The 16,870-nt window shown below is 37.2% G+C and overlaps 2 protein-coding genes across 6 annotated transcripts in view; one reads left to right on the top strand and one right to left on the bottom strand.

The window, feature by feature from the left end:
* Window positions 1-16,870, top strand: part of LOC107038960 (fatty-acid amide hydrolase 2) — a 135,673-nt gene that overhangs the window by 106,441 nt on the left and 12,362 nt on the right. The window lies entirely within an intron of this gene.
* LOC107038958 (cytochrome b5 reductase 4) overlaps window positions 5,068-16,870 on the bottom strand; it is a 14,466-nt gene continuing 2,663 nt past the window's right edge. For 2 of the 3 annotated variants that reach the window (XM_015258333.2, XM_015258334.2), the window contains exons 3-10: window positions 9,731-9,901; window positions 9,546-9,646; window positions 9,312-9,450; window positions 8,173-8,655; window positions 7,516-7,810; window positions 7,336-7,422; window positions 7,104-7,262; window positions 5,068-5,826 (exon numbers count right to left, since the gene is read on the bottom strand). In XM_015258333.2, the coding sequence (XP_015113819.1) occupies window positions 5,772-5,826; window positions 7,104-7,262; window positions 7,336-7,422; window positions 7,516-7,810; window positions 8,173-8,655; window positions 9,312-9,450; window positions 9,546-9,646; window positions 9,731-9,901 (1,490 nt within the window). In that variant the 3' untranslated portion in view covers window positions 5,068-5,771. Of the gene's footprint in view, window positions 5,827-7,103; window positions 7,263-7,335; window positions 7,423-7,515; window positions 7,811-8,172; window positions 8,656-9,311; window positions 9,451-9,545; window positions 9,647-9,730; window positions 9,902-11,065; window positions 11,199-13,803; window positions 13,927-16,870 lie in introns of those variants that run through there. The other variant, XM_015258335.1, reaches the window with a different exon arrangement.

Here is a 16,870-nt window from a genome sequence, read left to right as displayed (position 1 = left end):
CCTCCGCGTTTTTGTTTTGTGCATAGAGATCTCCCTCTTGTCCCGCGAGAAGCTATAAAAATATCCGTATTCACAGTCTCGCGGAAAATAATTCACCTTCTCGCTGGGCTCCAGCGTATGATGCCTCGGCATTTGATGTATACGGATACCTCCGGGCGTCTTTATCCACGCGGGTGCCCTTGTCAAATGGTGAAAACAATTCGCATTATATTATGTTTATTACCAAGGTAGAGTTGAGTGATGTAGGTGATGAGAATAAAAAAAAATATTACGTTTTTTTATAATGCGCTATTGAGATCAGTTTCAATGAATAGAAATTAATATTTAATAATTAGAATTTCGTCATTGAAAATTTAGAATTTGATGAAAAAAATCAATGGAAACTATGAGATTCATTTCAATTATTCTGTAAAAATTTATTGAAAATGAGATTAAATTAAAATTAAATAAAAAATTACGAAAAACTAAAAAATAGTAGAATCTCTCTGTTATAAAAATCCAAATCGACTTGCGGTGATGAAAATTTGGTAATCAAAATTAAAGCTCAAATAAGGGCTATAAAGGTCAGATTAAGGGTCACAAGGTTCAGATTAAGGTTCACAAGGGTCGTATAACGGATTCAAATAAGGGTCATGAGGGACGTGGGGGCGAACAACCAAGTGTCAGAAACTAAAGGTTGCCAGGGTCAAAATAAGGGTCATGAGGGTTATAATGAGGGTCACATTAAGGATCTAAATAAGGGTAACAAGGGTCGGATTAAGGATTGTAAAGGTCAGAATAAGGGGTACAGCAGATGGAATAAGGGTCCAAATGAGGGTCATAAGGGCCGGATTAAGGGTTCAAATAAGGGTCGCAAGGGTCTGGTTAAGGGGCGTGGGGGTCAAAAACCAAGTGTCAGAAACTAAAGGTCGCCAGGGTCAAAATAAGGGTCATGAGGGTTATAATGAGGGTCACATTAAGGATCTAAATAAGGGTAACAAGGGTCAGATTAAGGATTCTAAGGGTCAGAATAAGGGGCACAGCAGATGGAATAAGGGTCAACATGCGGGCCATAAGGGCCGGATTAAGGGTTCAAATAAGGGTCGCAAGGGTCTGGTTAAGGGGCGTGGGGGTCAAAAACCAAGTGTCAGAAACTAAAGGTCGCCAAAATAAGGGTTATGAGGGTTATAATGAGGGTCACATTAAGGATCTAAATAAGGGTAACAAGGGTCAGATTAAGGATTGTAAAGGTCAGAAATGAAGAGTCAGTAACTACAGTTCGCAAGGGTCAAAATAATAGTCACACAGGTTATAAGTGTCAGAATAAGGGCCACGAGGGTCAGATGAAGGGTCGCAAGGGTCTGAATAAGGGTCATGGGGTAACGTAGCCCCCTAGTTGTCAATAAAAGTTCAATAGAAATCCAATAGAGTTGTCTATCGAATTCGCTTCGTTTTTCTACGAAATTTTTTCTGCGTTACGCAGTAACTTGTTAACAAGAATCTCAACGACTAAGTACAACACGTTCATCCGCCCACTGCCCCTTGGAATTTATTGACACTTCACGTTAACTACTTTGGCCTGCACACGAAGGGGTAAATATTGGAATTAATTTGCGGATTACAACCCAAGGAGGCATTAACGTGTGATATACATTAATGGTAAAACGTTGGTTGTGTAATATCACGGTGCTATCGTAAAAGAGCCCCGTACGAACCCCGATGCCTGAATTTTATGGATTATATCGGCTTTTGTGATATATCGAGCGAGCGTTTATATTCACGCGCAGGAATAAGGGAGCTTTTGGTACCTATCCGTCTCGCCGAAATGATAAGGGTTGTGTTGTGAGATGTTATTGGTGTTCATGGAATGTTCTTCATTCAGATCATATTAAACGTGGGAATTCTTGCGAGCGTTTGATGCAGAGTATTTTTTAATCAAGAAGATTTTTTCTCGAATACGGATTTATCAATTTTTTTTCGTCGAAGGCAATATTTTTTCAGTAAATTTAGAGAATTTTTTAATGAAGTTTAAGATTTATTATGGAATTTGATGAGAAATATTTTAATGAACTTCAATGGAGGATGAGAAATTGAATTATCGAGTTGAGAATATTCTTATTCAGTGGAGAAAGTAAAAAAATAAAGAAATCAGAACTAGTCTATATTTATTAAACTAAATTATTAACAATTTTTGGTAATAAATTCCATCATTTCTAAAAAAAAATTATTAAGTCACAGTTCTACCAAAATTTCTAAGAATTTCGCAGTTAAAAATTCACATTTCTTTAAAAAAATGAATTAAACCCATAAATTTGTTCTCAATTTTTTCCAAAAAAAGGAATGGAAATGAAAAATTCAGATAATAAATTGAAAATTCCACACAATTTATGTCCTCAATATTTCTAATTTGATTGAAAGTCGAAATAAGTTGCAGAATTTCAAAAACAAAAATTATAATTTTTCTCGAATTCCCCTTGAAATTTGAAATTTCCCGATTTTCTCCTCCTAAATTGAATTCAATAAAAAAATTATTGATAAAAATTATGAATTCCCGTTCAACTATTTCAAGAAAATTCATTGAAGTTAAAAATTCAGATGATAAATTGAAAATTCAACGTAATTTGTCTCTCAATATTTCTAATTTGATTGAAAATTGAAATAATCGCAGAATTCCGTCTTCCGCTGCCCAAAAATAATAATTTTCCCTGAATTTCCCCTGAAACCAGAAATTTCCCGATTTTTTCTCCCTAAATTGACTACAATGTCACCCTCCTAAAAATAACTGATGAACTGTCCCTCAAATTTCAATTTTTTTCTAATACTGTGCCTCAAAATCCTAATGACACAACCCGTCGAGCGTCGAATCTTCGTGACCCAGCATCACCCGAGCTTAACGACGGAAAATTCGCCACGTGATAAGTCACCAAGAGCCCTCTCGCTGGAAAGAGTGAATAAAAAATGCACAACATCAAGGGAAAAACCCGTCAAGTGAATGCTCCCTATGTGTGGTCAGACACAGGGTTGAGCGATCGAAGACGTCAGACGGGGGAGTGAGAACTCACGTTCATACGTATCAATTGTATTTTCCATTTTAGCTTTCATTTTCCTTTTCTCCAACAGCTCCGACAAATCGATTCAATTCCTTTGCAAGAATAGAATGCTTGTGGCATCCGATTCCAGAACCGGTAACTCCCGGGGCTTTATCATTCCATTTCACTTCAGGCGAGACATGTTCCTGAATTTTTCAGCGACTCGCGGGTGTAAATTTGAATACACGACCAATTTACCCCGATATTTTTATCTTAATAAAAATAAAATAAGAGAGAAAAAATTAGAGGAGAGAAAAATCATAGAATTTGAGGTTTTACTGAAAATTCAATGAAATTCCAAATTTTTTAACAGCATTGACATGAGAATTCCTCGAGCTATTTGAATTCAATAAAAAGTTTAATGAGAAATGCAATGAATTTTCAATTAATTCAGTAACAAAGTGGAAAAAGGGTTTAAGTCGATTTTGGCTATTGGCCAGTTTTCAATGAATATCTCGAGATCTAAGGGAGATAGCAAAATTTTTCTAATAACCTTTTTTGTAGCGCGAACTGAGAGCTATAAAAAAGGTTACTACGAAAATTTCGTTATCTTCTTTAGATTCGGAGGTATTCCTCGAAAATTCAGCTGAGGCCTAAATCGACTTGAGCCGTTTTACCGCTTCGCCACTGAATTGAGATTCGAGAATATATTTACCGGAATTTATGTGATTTCTAGTAATGTTCAAGGAGTAATTGACCTGAAATTTACAGTTCTCATTGGTTTTTCCATAAAATTCTGGCGTCTTATGTCTAGCGATAAATTAAACGTAAAAAAAATGTCTTAAAAATGTCTTTACAAAATTGACTTGAGAACAAATTCTAAAAAAAAATGTCTTAAATTCGTCGACTTGTCTTCAGAGACATAACAAAAATGTTCATCTAGGAAACGCCTGATTTTAAGGCATTAAAAATTCCAGTCATCACAAAGTCCGTCGATAAAACACATTTTTATGTCTGACGTCTTAAATTAAGACGTCTTGAAGACACTGGTTTGCCCAGTGCCGGACGGTTAGACGTCTGGCGATTAATTATCCGTAAGAAGTCGGTCGGCTATGGCCAGAAGGAATTCGCTACACTGGCTTGTCTGGTTTTATGAGGAAGAGCGTCATGTCGCTGCGGAAAGGAAGTTCTTAACAAAGTGTCCGGGATCGATCAATAGATTCACCTCGAATGACACGGGTCACAGGAAAATTGACTCCAGTTCTTGCTGCAGTTTGCATTATCAAAGTTCTCCGTGAGCTGACGTTCATGTGGCGAGGGGATTATTAATGGAGGATGTCAGTGAGGAATTAATCCCCTGATGTATTCAGTCAGAATTTTCTGAATTCGATACTCGATTCACATGCGAAAGCTTCCGAGTTCAAATCCTGGCAATTTCAGCAACTCGAGGTATTTAAGATCATTTATGGATTCGTAGAATAAATTAACAAGTGAATAGAAGTCCGGCGAAAAATACATTTATTTAGTTTTCTCTCAATTTAGAAACCAGAAACTACCAGCTGTTTTCTTTCTTTTAAATATTTTTCTCACGGACTCGGAAAATTATTCTTCCATGGTTGGAAAGTGCAGCTGCACAAAATAAATTATCTAGAGTACACGATTTTCAAGTAAATTTCCAGGAACTCACCTTCCAGGGACCCCCCAACACGTGTCAGGGGGCACGTGGGTACCCCCATCTGGAATTTGAACTGATAAATAAATCCGAAATAATATTTTCGACTTTGAACAATTTTTCTCAAGAATGTTTTTCAATTAAAGTTATCAATTAATCAAATTGAGAATCAGTTTAAAATTCTCAATTGAGAGAATCACCTCTTGACATAACAGAGAATTGTAAAATCAGTCAAGAGTAACCTTGAAGTCCAGTGGGATTTCAGTTTTATACAAAACAGTCTCGTGTTGTAATACAAACGGCGGGATAGGTCACAAATGGGAATAAATAAAAGCATAAAATTCAAGATGATTCGATCCATCAAATCATTCCGAATAGTTCAAACAATTTATTTGTGTCAACGAAATCGTCGATTTATTCCAGTTACACATATTTTCCTTCATCTCAGGTGCAAGTTACATACAAATATAGCCCTCCCCCTTATTTACATGTGATTAATCTGTACATTTCACTACCATTTATCCATCATCTCAACACTTCGTCCACTTAAAATTCTCAAAAAGACATTTTATTCATCTGTACAACTTTCTTCATTAATCTGGGTTTTAAATTCGAATGACAATCTCTTTTATCACAACAATTGTTTTCTAAAACTTCATCTATAAATGAATGACCTTTGGTTGAACCATTACCCGTGATGATTTTCATTAATATTTAACCATGTTTCCAATTTAAAGTTGACCACATTATGCCCAAAAAGAGAATAAAATTCTTTGTACTCTACTTATCACGGAGACATCAAAGAGATTGGCAAAGAGAGTTTCATCAATTCTGAATGTTTCTGACTTTCTTCTACAGCAAAATGTTCATCAAGCAATTCGTAATTGAAAAATTGAATTACTTTCACTATTTTCTTTTCCTCTGGCCATTTGGAAGGATGAAGTAGCTTCATATGTTTCAGGCAGGTGCGACCGATCCAGCGGGGAGCTTATTAATCTATCGTTCATCGATCAGGATCACTAATTATTTCAGTCGTTTAATCCTTACATGGGTTGTACTTGGACCAATTGGTACTTTCGGTGATACTAAAACTATCCATCGAATTCGTGCATCTGAGAGGGTTGCCAGCCTAGTTTCAATAATGACCTGGAAATTAATGAGACTGATTAATCAATGAAATTACGAATGGATTTGACGACATCTCTCTGATGAGGCTGATTATGAATATCTTGAAGTGGGTGAATATCTTCGAAAGGAAATGGCGAAATTTTTCGTTTATTTCGTTGTGGCCACATAAATTTAATGAATATCTTAATGAACAATTTCGGTGAAAGCTTTCGGTTCCTTTGAGGTTTCCTATTCTTTTTTAACGCTTGTTCTAAAGATTTGTTAAATAAAACAGCTGAATCGGTCGAGACGTCGGCCATTCATGAATGGAGTCTGAAATTTGTCTTTGTTTATCCTCTACAGACCGCAGGATCGACAAACTTCTTTCTTCGCTCTTCAAAAATTTCGTCTTCATCAGATTTTAAGCTTTTTGCTTGTGAATGGAAGCATTGTATTCGTCAAATTGGAAATTTCGTATTTTTTGTAAACAATTTTTGGCCTCGGGCTGCCAACATTGGCCCAACATTCAAATTGAGAGACGAAATTTTGTAACGTTAGGCAAATAAACTTGAGGAAGGTAAAATTTCTAACGGTAGGGCAATAAAGTTCAGGAAATTCGAAAATTTTATAGTTGAGCCAATGTTGGGCCAATGCTGGCTGTCAAGATTGTCCCAATTATAAAATTAGGAGAGGTAAAATTTTTCAACGGTAAGCCAATAAACTTAAGAAAGGTACAAAAAGTTCGGCCAATACTGGCTGCCAACATTGGGCCAACGTTGAGATTGAGAAAGTTGAAAAAATTAAATCTAGGGGATCAAAGTTGAGAAAAGTAAAAAAAATAACATTGGGCCAATAAAGTTGAGAACGGTTGGTTGGCTTAATGTTGGCTGCCAACATTGGGCCAACGTTGAAGTTGAGGAAGGTAAAAAACTTTTAAAATTAGGCTAATAAATTTGAGAAAGGTTAAAAATGTCAACGGTGGGCCAATGTCGGCTGTCAACATTGGGCCAATGTCGGCTGCCAACGTTGGGCCAATGTTGGCAGCCAAGATTGCCCCAACATTAAAATTGAAAAAGGTAAAAAAAATCAACCTCAAGCCAATAAAGTTGAGAAAACCAAAGAATGGCAATGTTGGGCCAATGTTGGCTGCAATGCATGAATCATAAAATTCAAAATAAATCATCATAGAAATTCCATTCGGAAGCAAATGCCTACTTCATCATAAAAAATATATTGACAACATTGTTCCAAAGCTCACAGATATTCCCCAAAAACCTTTCCCCCGTCTACTATCGAAATAATCAACAAAAATTCACGTTTTTGCAGCAGTCATAAATCCTTTGGGTCCGCACGTGAAGACACAGGCCTGCTTGTTACACTCCCCAATAACTTCTTTAATTAAATCCTCCGAGACGATTCCACGTCTGCCACCCCAATTTTCATCGGCCTGCGAGAGTACGTGGACAACATTTAATCTAGAAGGGAGATCAAAAGTGAATTATCTCCGCCCAAGTCGTCTTCCCAACGACAAAAAAAAATTTTCCTCACCTGTTATCAGAGCAAACTCTGTCCAACTGCTCTCGATAGAAAATACTCTTCTCATTTCTGTTGAAGTTAACGAGATTTATTGAACTCCTGTGGAAAACAATTATCATTACCACATTATTTTTACCTCCATTCACTGAATGCTGAATGATGATTCAATTCTCAATAACGAGCTCCACTTACACATTGCGTCGGCATAGTGACCGATGAATAATACCTAGCATTGGTGTTAATCCGGTGCCTGCGGCAAGCATATGAATGGCGGTGTAGTCGTCAAAGGATTCAGCCACAAAGGTACCCAGGCTATTACTCAAACTCAGGCATTGCCCTTGCTGCAGAGCTGTTATGGACGGAGTAAGGGCGCCATCGTCGTAACGTTTTATCATGAGACACAGGCTGTTTGGTTTGTAACCAGGTGCCTCGTGATCAGGATGGAGTGAAGGTGGTACCGGTGTGTAAGACCTTGAGATATCCATACCTAATGTTTTCGTGAAGCTTTGGTGAGCGAGAATGTTTTCAATCTATTGGGAAATCAGGCACGAAAAAATTTCACGGAAAAACCTGGCGATATTCTGGTTGATTTCTATTCAACTTTCTGGTGGAAATCGTCGATGGAAAATATTCTATAGGAAAAATCAATAGAACTTGATTTTTTTGGAGAAGTTATTTTATTGAGATATTTTCTATGGAAATTCTTCTATCTTACTCCGTCAAACCTTAAATGTCTTGAGGTATAAATGACATTGAAAGCAGAAACAGAAATTCAATAGAATTTCCTACGGAATTCGCCAGGTTTATCAATGAAATTATCTCGTCCCTGAAAACGACACTAAGAGTTACCTAGCACACTCATCTTGGCCTCTATATGTCTACCGACTGGCGTTACTTCCATGTAGTCGCTACATCTTAAAACTAACAGATTAACGGAATCACACAGTGATGTGTTACTAACGACTTCCCAATCCCTGTAACATCTATCATTTTTCGTGTCAATAGCGACTGTTCTGGTTCCGTACGAGTTCCAAAGTTTTCCAGTTGTCTTTGTGAAGGTGAATTCCACCTCCATTGACTCGTAATTTCGACGCCATGTGGGCGGCCACTGGACCCCCTCGTCTAGGTCGTACTCGTGGCGAATGGAGGCGCTTGAAAATTGAGTTTTTAGGGTGAATTCGGTGGAACTCTGACGGGTCAGTTGGAAGTTGGGAGACTGTTGGTCTCGCGATGGCTTGTAGACGAAGGTCACTGTGTTGGTCGTTTGCTTCCAGTCGCTTTGGAGGGTTTGAGGGGTTGTCGAGGTCTTTCTGTCGGTTCCTGATGTTTTCGCTGGGGAAATTGAGAGATTCGAATGTACTTAATTCAACTCTCAGCTGAGTTTTCGAGGAATATCTCCGAATCTAAGGGGGATAGCGAAATTTTCCTAATAACCTTTTTTGTAGAGCGGATTAAGATCTACAGAAAAGGTTATTATGAAAACTTCGCTATCTGGCTTAGATTCCGAGATATTCATTGAAAACTATAAGGTAAAAGGATTCAAGTCGACTTGGCCCTTGGCTGAGTTTTTAAGAAATATCTCCGAATCTAAGGGAGATAGCGAAATTTTCGTAATAACCTTTTTTGTAGGCCGAATTAAGATCTACAGAAAAGGTTATTACGAAAATTTTGCTATCTGCCTTAGATCCCGAGATATTCATCGAAAACTGACCAATAGTCAAAATCGACTTGAACCGTTCTACCACGTCGTTTCTGAATTGTTAATTCTGTCGTGAAATCTTCAAAGGAATCCTTAATTGAGGTTTTTTTATGGAGATGCCTCTCAAAAAGGTCAAGTTGACCCCTTTCCCTTTACCAATTCCCAACTTTAGTAACTCGGAATATGAAATTAATTCCAAAAAAACTGGAGATCATCTCCAAGTGCCTTTTGTGCCGAAAATTCCTGAAACCACATGGTTAAACAAGAAAAAAGGGACTTTGTAGCTCACCTCCAGCAGCAAGTGGCGACAATTTCGTAATTTTATCATTTCCAAAAGGACTGGTAGGCCCCTCAACTCCATTTCCCCTAATTAACCTTCCCACCACACACTTCTGCAGAATACTCTGGTAATTAACCCACGCGTGCACCTGGAATGAACGATCTACGGATACAAGAGTTCACATTTACCCTCTGATTAATCCACTTGGCGACTTTCAAACCTCAGTTGTTGTGACGAACTTACGTCTTCAAACAGTTTAGTCGCATCTTTACCCACCCCCTTCATCAACTCTGGCACACCACCAGGATGAAAGTCCATGTACCGCGTCACATTGAAGACAATGCCTGGAATAACAAAACATTGTTTTCATAAGTTTGGCAGATTGTCAGCAGTTGCCACACGAGTCTGTCATTCTAATTCATGCAAACCTCGGATAGCAATCCAGGCGTCATTTCTCTGATTGTGTTTCGCTAGTTCTGTGAGTGTTATGGCCTGGTTAACGCCCCCAACTCCGGTGAGATCAACTCCCGATGAGCCCAGGCGAATCCAGTCCATCAGACTGTGGCCGGGTGCCAGGGCCGTTTTGTTTCTCGGATTTCCTGGGGAGAAAGAGGGGATGAGCGTGGAGGAAATGGTCATCAGACGCTGAATTTATGAAACAAGTGGACAGTTGCATTTTTTATAAATGCGAATGGGTTCTCTTTTTTTTATTCTTATTTCACTAGTCTCTTCTTCTATTCTTTCATGTCATAGTACTATCAAGTGAAGTGTCATCAAAATTTTGGGTATTATTTCGTTTTGTCAGATGATTCTACATTCAGACCCTCTCGAGACTCGAATTCATTTTCAGTCCGGGTTTAATCGAGGTTCAAGCAAGGTTTCATCAGTGTACAGCCGGGATTTAATCAGGGTTTATTCAGGATTTAGCCAGAGTTTAACCCAGGTTCTGTCAGAAGTTAGTCGGGACCATGAATCAATATGAATAAGTATTCAACATAATAACTATTACTGATGATTCTTCCAGTAATCATGAAATAACCGATTTTCTCTTTCAAATCGCATAAACAATGTGCTGTAACTCAACAACAAACTGTCCGACCCCCATCATATTCTGATAAAATCAAGAGGGTATTGTTATCAATTTTTTGAGCCATGACTAATTCAATAGCGAAGCGGTAAACCGGGTCAAGTCGATTTTGACTATTGGCCAGTTTTTGACGAATATCTGGGAATCTAAAAGAGATAGAAAATTTTTTGTCATGACCTTTTTTGTAGAGCCAACTGAGGGTTATAAAAAAGGTGATGAGCAAAATTTTGCTATCTCTCTTAGATTCCGAGATATTTGTCAAAAAATGGCCAAAAGTCAAAATCGACTTAACCCGGTTTACCGCTTCGCTACTGAATTNTGGCCAAAAGTCAAAATCGACTTGACCCGGTTTACCGCTTCGCTACTGAATTGCATTTTGATAACTATTTTGTGAGTGATCGTTGAAAAATCGAACTACTAAATTCAACTACTACAACAACTTTTCATTCCGGCGCACTTTCTGCACGTTTGGCACAAAAAATCCTTTTTTGATAATTTTCAAAAAAATATTTTCTTGGCACAAGTAAGAGTTGTTTGAGAAGTTGTCGTTTTTCTCTCGGTGCAGAGTACCGGGAGCTCGAACCATTCAGCGAAATTAACTCGAGCGCAAGAGACCGAGGAGCCACATCCGGAGTAACTCCGCTAATGAGTACGTTTTAACCAGTATTTTACGAACCATCCTGGATGTGGAGTCCGATACTCTGCGGTGATCCATCGCCGTCCATTACGGAGATCGGCGATGCCCCGCAGCAACGAGGCATCGTCAGGTGATGATTATCATCATCTCATCGCAATTCTCTCCCCGAACCCTAGCGCAATGTTTTTAGCGTTTCGTAATGCGACGCGTGGGAGGAGGGGACAGCGGAGTCCGCAACGATTCATCGGAATATCCGCACGGAGAGAAATATTCAGTAAAAATTACGTATCTTTTCCGTAATTCCGGAGCGAAATGCGATTGTAGGAAATTTTACGGAACTGTCACGGAATTTTTCCGCAGCGTTCCGTAATTTTCGTCTGAATCTCCTGCGAATAATTACGATACCGTCACTATAAATTTTCTGAGTCGATTCCGCAATCGGTGAGCGAATTGTGAGTTCCGTAATTTTTACTGAACGCTTCTCTCCGTGCGCGCATGTGAAATTCCGCGCGTGAAAATTTTCATTCTCTTCGTTTTGTCTGCAGTATTTGGAGAACACACACAGACGATTCTATTGTTCGAATTTACCCGGCATCGCGCGATAATGAAGCCAATGGTACATATAGATACGGAAAACTTCAGTCATGATTCAACAAAAGGGACGGGAATTTTTGGGGAATCGAGAGCGGCTGGGGTTTTAAAATGGGACGAGTCAATTTTGGATTTTTTTATGTTTCAGAGTTCATGAGATATTGTGAAATTTTTAGGAGGATTTTTTATGTAATTGGCGACATTCACGAGAGAATTTTTTCAATGTTTTTCTCTTGTTTTTTTTCAATATTTTTCAATGATTTAATTCTCAGTGAAACTTATTTGAAATTCTGTTCTGGGTAGAGGGAAAAATTATCTGTTAAAAATTATTGTTAAAATTATAGATGAATGTTATAATACTATGAGTTTTTTCCTGTGAATATCCAGAAGTTCTTAAGAAATGATGAAATGCTTTTGAAGAATTTTTTTACAAAATCTGCAAAAAAGTTCCTTTACGAAAATTTTGGCATTTCTCTTGAATTTTTTAATATTTAAGTTACTGTTTTACCACTTCACAACTGAATTAGAGATCAAAAGTGTTCGGATAAACTTGATGATGAAATTAAATTGCAAATTGAATAAAAAGTGGAATTAACAGTTGAATTCATGAATAAATTCCAGCAAATGGCTCTCTCAGACAATATCTTTAAATTAGTAAAAAATAAAATTCCTATGGAATTGTTTTTTAGAGACCAGAGTGAGACACAAAATCTCCTCTCAAAATTTTTTTTATTTCTCTTAAAATTTCAGATATTCCCCAAAAATTAATCTGTTAAGAAAACATCCTATTTTACCACTTCACGACTGAATTTTTAATTAAAGTAAAAATTGAAAATATAATTTTAAAAAACAACAATGGATTTAAAAGTTGAGTTGATGAATAAATCCTAGTATATCTAAAATATCTTTAAATAAAAAAATCCTATGAACTTCTTTTTTATAGACCAGATTGAGGCACAAAAAAAATTCACAAAACTTTTTCTATCCCTCTTAGACTTCCAGATCTTCCCCAAAAACAAATCTTTTAACAAAAAAACATCTTGTTTTACCACTCCTCAACTTGAGGCACAAAGTGTTCAAACAAAATTAATTTTGAAATCAACCTAAAAATTAAAAACAATCAAATAAAATAACAATGGATACAAAAGCTGAATTAACGAATAAATCCCAGCCTATACCAAATATCTTCAAATAAGCAAAATAAATTCCTACGAAAATCTCTTTTATCTACCAAAGTAAAACCCCAAAAAATCTCTTCACAAAAATTTCCCTATCCCTCTTCGATTTCCCGATATTCCGCAAAACTAATCTGTTAAAAAAATCCTCTTACCGCTTCATGACTGAATTTAAAGCACAAAGTATTCTTATAAAATGACTCTTGAAAGTGAATAAAAAATCAAAAACACAATTAAATGAAATAACAATGGATACAAAAGCTGAATTAACGAATAAATCCCAGCCTATCTAAAAAATCTTCAAGTAAGCAATTCCTACGAAAATCTTTTTTATCTACCAAAGTAAAACCCCAAAAAATCTCTTCACAAAAATTTCCCTATCCCTCTTCGATTTCCCGATATTCCGCAAAACTCATCTGTTAAAAAAATCCTCTTTTACCGCTTCATGACTGAATTTAAAGCACAAAGTATTCGAATAAAATGACTCTTGAAAGTGAATTAAAAATCAAAAACACAATTAAATGAAATAACAATGGATACAAAAGCTGAATTAACGAATAAATCCCAGCCTATCCCAAATATCTTCAAATAAGCAAAATAAATTCCTACGAAAATCTCTTTTATCTACCAAAGTAAAACCCCAAAAAATCTCTTCACAAAAATTTTCCTATCCCTCTTCGATTTCCCGATATTCCGCAAAACTAATCTGTTAAAAAAATCCTCTTTTACCGCTTCATGACTGAATTTAAAGCACAAAGTATTCGAATAAAATGACTCTTGAAAGTGAATTAAAAATCAAAAACACAATTAAATGAAATAACAATGGATACAAAAGTGGAATTGACGAATAAATCCCAGCCTATCTAAAAAATCTTCAAGTAAGCAATTCCTACGAAAATCTTTTTTATCTACCAAAGTAAAACCCCAAAAAATCCTTTCACAGAAATTTCCCTATCCCTCTTCGATTTCCCGATATTCCGCAAAACTAATCTGTTAAAAAAACCGTTTTACCACTTCACAACTGAATTTACAGCAAAAGTGTTGGGACAAAATTGACGTAAAAAAGGGTATTTGATGAAACAATGTTTACACGGGCACTTCCGCTCGTGAGAATTGGTGAGTGTACTGTGTGGCACTGGGTCGTAGAGCACGCGGTCCCAATATACCCCCAGTGAGAGACAGATAGATCAATATAGTTGCCCGCCTTTACTCGCCCAGCACGCAGGACCTTTCGCGCTCGCTCTCTCTTTCTCTTTCTCTCTTTCTCACGCTCACGTTTTCTTTTCAGAATTTCGTCGGGTCAACAAATTCCAGTCTGATCGTTGAGGGCTGACGATGAATGTGAGTAGAACCACTTCATCGCGAATTTGTTATGTCAATTTGATAAATGGAGATGGGGTGAATGAGAAAAATTAAGTTGGAGGTGTTCTCCTGGGGTGGATAGCGAAGGAAATGGGGTGGTAACGATGTTACGGGGTCGGAAATTATTTCAATCTTCTGGGAACAGTCATCCAAATGACATTTACTGGACAAATGTTAGGGGATTGGAGAATGGAGTGATGTCCGCTGGGTTGCGAAGTGCTAGGGCCGGATGGGACAACTGGACATTTAGTTCTTGATGGATGAAAGATGATGGGTGAAGATAAAATGAGGGAATTTTTTTTTAATAAGATGGAAGGAAGAGATACGGAAGAAGAAATTTTTTCAAGTTGTTGGAGTGCAGAAAATACAGATCAACTGAAGTCCAGTTTAAGTACTCCATAAATATCTTTGAATTGAAATTAATTCATTAGCTTCATTAACACATTATATTATACTAATTTATTTTATTGTTTTCTTTCCAATTTTTCTTTGCGGTTAGATTAAATTCAATTCATTGGATTCTACTCCCATTGTAGTATACAAATTGTGGAAATAGTTTTTCTCATTTTCAAATGAAGAGATATTTGTGATAAATAATAAGGACAGTATTGATACTTTTTGTTGGGATGATGATCAATTCGCCGGAAAATAAAAATTTCGATTTTTCAATGTCTCCGGAAAGTTTTAAAATTGATATATTTTTTCAAATAATGAAAGAATACCCATCAATTCAATTTCTATCCTCTCATTTTGATAGAATGCATAACAAAATTGCAAAGAATAAAAATCGGAGATAAAAAGTTTTATCGGATTAATATAATGTAATAATTAACCAATTAATTAATAAATTACTTGCTTAATTAATTCCTCGTGCGACAATTACGCGAAGAGATTTTTAACTTTTTTTTTATAGAAAAGGTTTTCACTCAATCGACAAAATTCAAAACATTGTAACGAAAGAGAATGAAGTCGAGCAGAGTCAATTGGAAGTTGATATTGATTTCATTTTGTTGATCCAAACAGAAAAGAGATTAAACGTATTATTTCTGCAGTTGAACATCCCCGGAAATCGGTTTGAAATTTCAATGGGGAGATCGACGAACGTGTGCATTGTACTCCCGCGTTTGAATTTGAATTGATAGGTACAATAGCCTGAAATTTCCATACCTCGATAACGGCGGAATAGTCATTAATGTCAACGCTTATACAAATTATTCCGGAATTCTTTGAATCGTTTTGACATAAACAAATGAATTAACCGCTCTTCTGAATTAAGGGGTGACTTCTATGAGTTGCAAGTCATAGAGAAATCTCTCAGATGATAAAGATTAATTAAATAGATGTATAAAAATTAAAAATGAGGTAAAAAACAATTGTTTATTATTGATAATTCAGTGTCCTCAATTTTTTTATTATTTAAATTGGCAATTCCGATTTTGTTTAAATAAAAAATTGCAAAAAATCGCGTCTGGGGGGTAAACGGACAATAAATAATTATTTTTTTTGATTCTTCAGCCTCGCCAACCCCCATAATCCTTATTTTAATCCTTGTGACCCTTAATCTGACCCTCATGAACCTCATTATACCCCTCGTGACCCTTAATCTGAGCCATATAACCCTTAATCTGACTCTTGTGACCCTTAATCTGACGGATATGACCCTTAATCTGACTCTTGTGGCCCTTAATCTGGCCCTTGTAACCCTTAATCAAGCCCTCACGACCCTCAATCTGATTCTCACGACCCTTAATCTGACCCTCACGACCCTTGCGACCCTTTGTCTTCTCTTCGCGGACCTTATTCTAACCCTCGTGACCCTTAATCTAACGGATATGACCTTTAATCTGACCCTTGTAAGCCTCAATCTGACCCTCACGACCCTTAATTTGACCCTCACGCCCCTTGATCTTATCGTGACCTTTATTTTGACCCTCGTAACCCTCATTTTACCCTTGTAAACGTTATTTTGACCCTCATGACTCATTCTGACCCGCATGACCCTTATTTTGACCCTCATGACCATTATTTTGATCCTCGTGATCCTTAATCGTGGAGTCTTAATTTCGAGTACCAAATTTTCATCACCAGAAGTCAATTTGGATTTTTACAATGTCGAGATGTATTTTTATCCTGTAGTCGATTTGTAAAGCAGTCCAATAGCCCCCCGAATTAAACCACCCAGTAACATCCCCTGAAAAACCCCGGAAAATGATAAAAATTTGTTATACCAGAGAAACGGTGTCAGAAGGACTTCGTGGTATGCAGTTATTGCATATTTCGCGGTGTCTCGAATCAAGTTGAAACAGACGAGAATGTCGCGGTGAATGTCAGACACTTGTTGCCCCCTCTGTCCCCCCCTCAAACTCAACAGGTTTTGAGGAATGACTAGCGTGTTGGTAAATCGTTATTGTGTCTCCCATTCTTTTTCCGGCCACTTGAATCATACACTTGAGCTCTAATTTCGTACCGCGGAATTAGAGTTGGGTGATAACGAGTGGATCAATATGTGAAGGGAAAATTGAGGGCGAGAGAGGGGGGGGGCGGTGGAGTGGAGTGATGGATGAAGATATCACTGCGGTGGATTGCGATGAACTATTTTTTTTTGGATCTCGTTGAGTGGAATTTTTTTAACGAGAAATACCGGATTGGGGGGTTTTCTATTTAATTACGAGTACCTGGAGTTGTTTAATTAATGAGGGGGGGGGGGAAGGGGGGG

The sequence above is a fragment of the Diachasma alloeum genome, unplaced genomic scaffold, assembly GCF_001412515.2.
Source record: "Diachasma alloeum isolate Michigan unplaced genomic scaffold, Dall2.0 Dall_scaffold_00289, whole genome shotgun sequence".
Classification (NCBI taxonomy): domain Eukaryota; kingdom Metazoa; phylum Arthropoda; class Insecta; order Hymenoptera; family Braconidae; genus Diachasma; species Diachasma alloeum.
The sequence above is the reverse complement of the archived record's forward strand: the minus strand, read 5'-3'. Positions and strand labels throughout refer to the sequence as shown.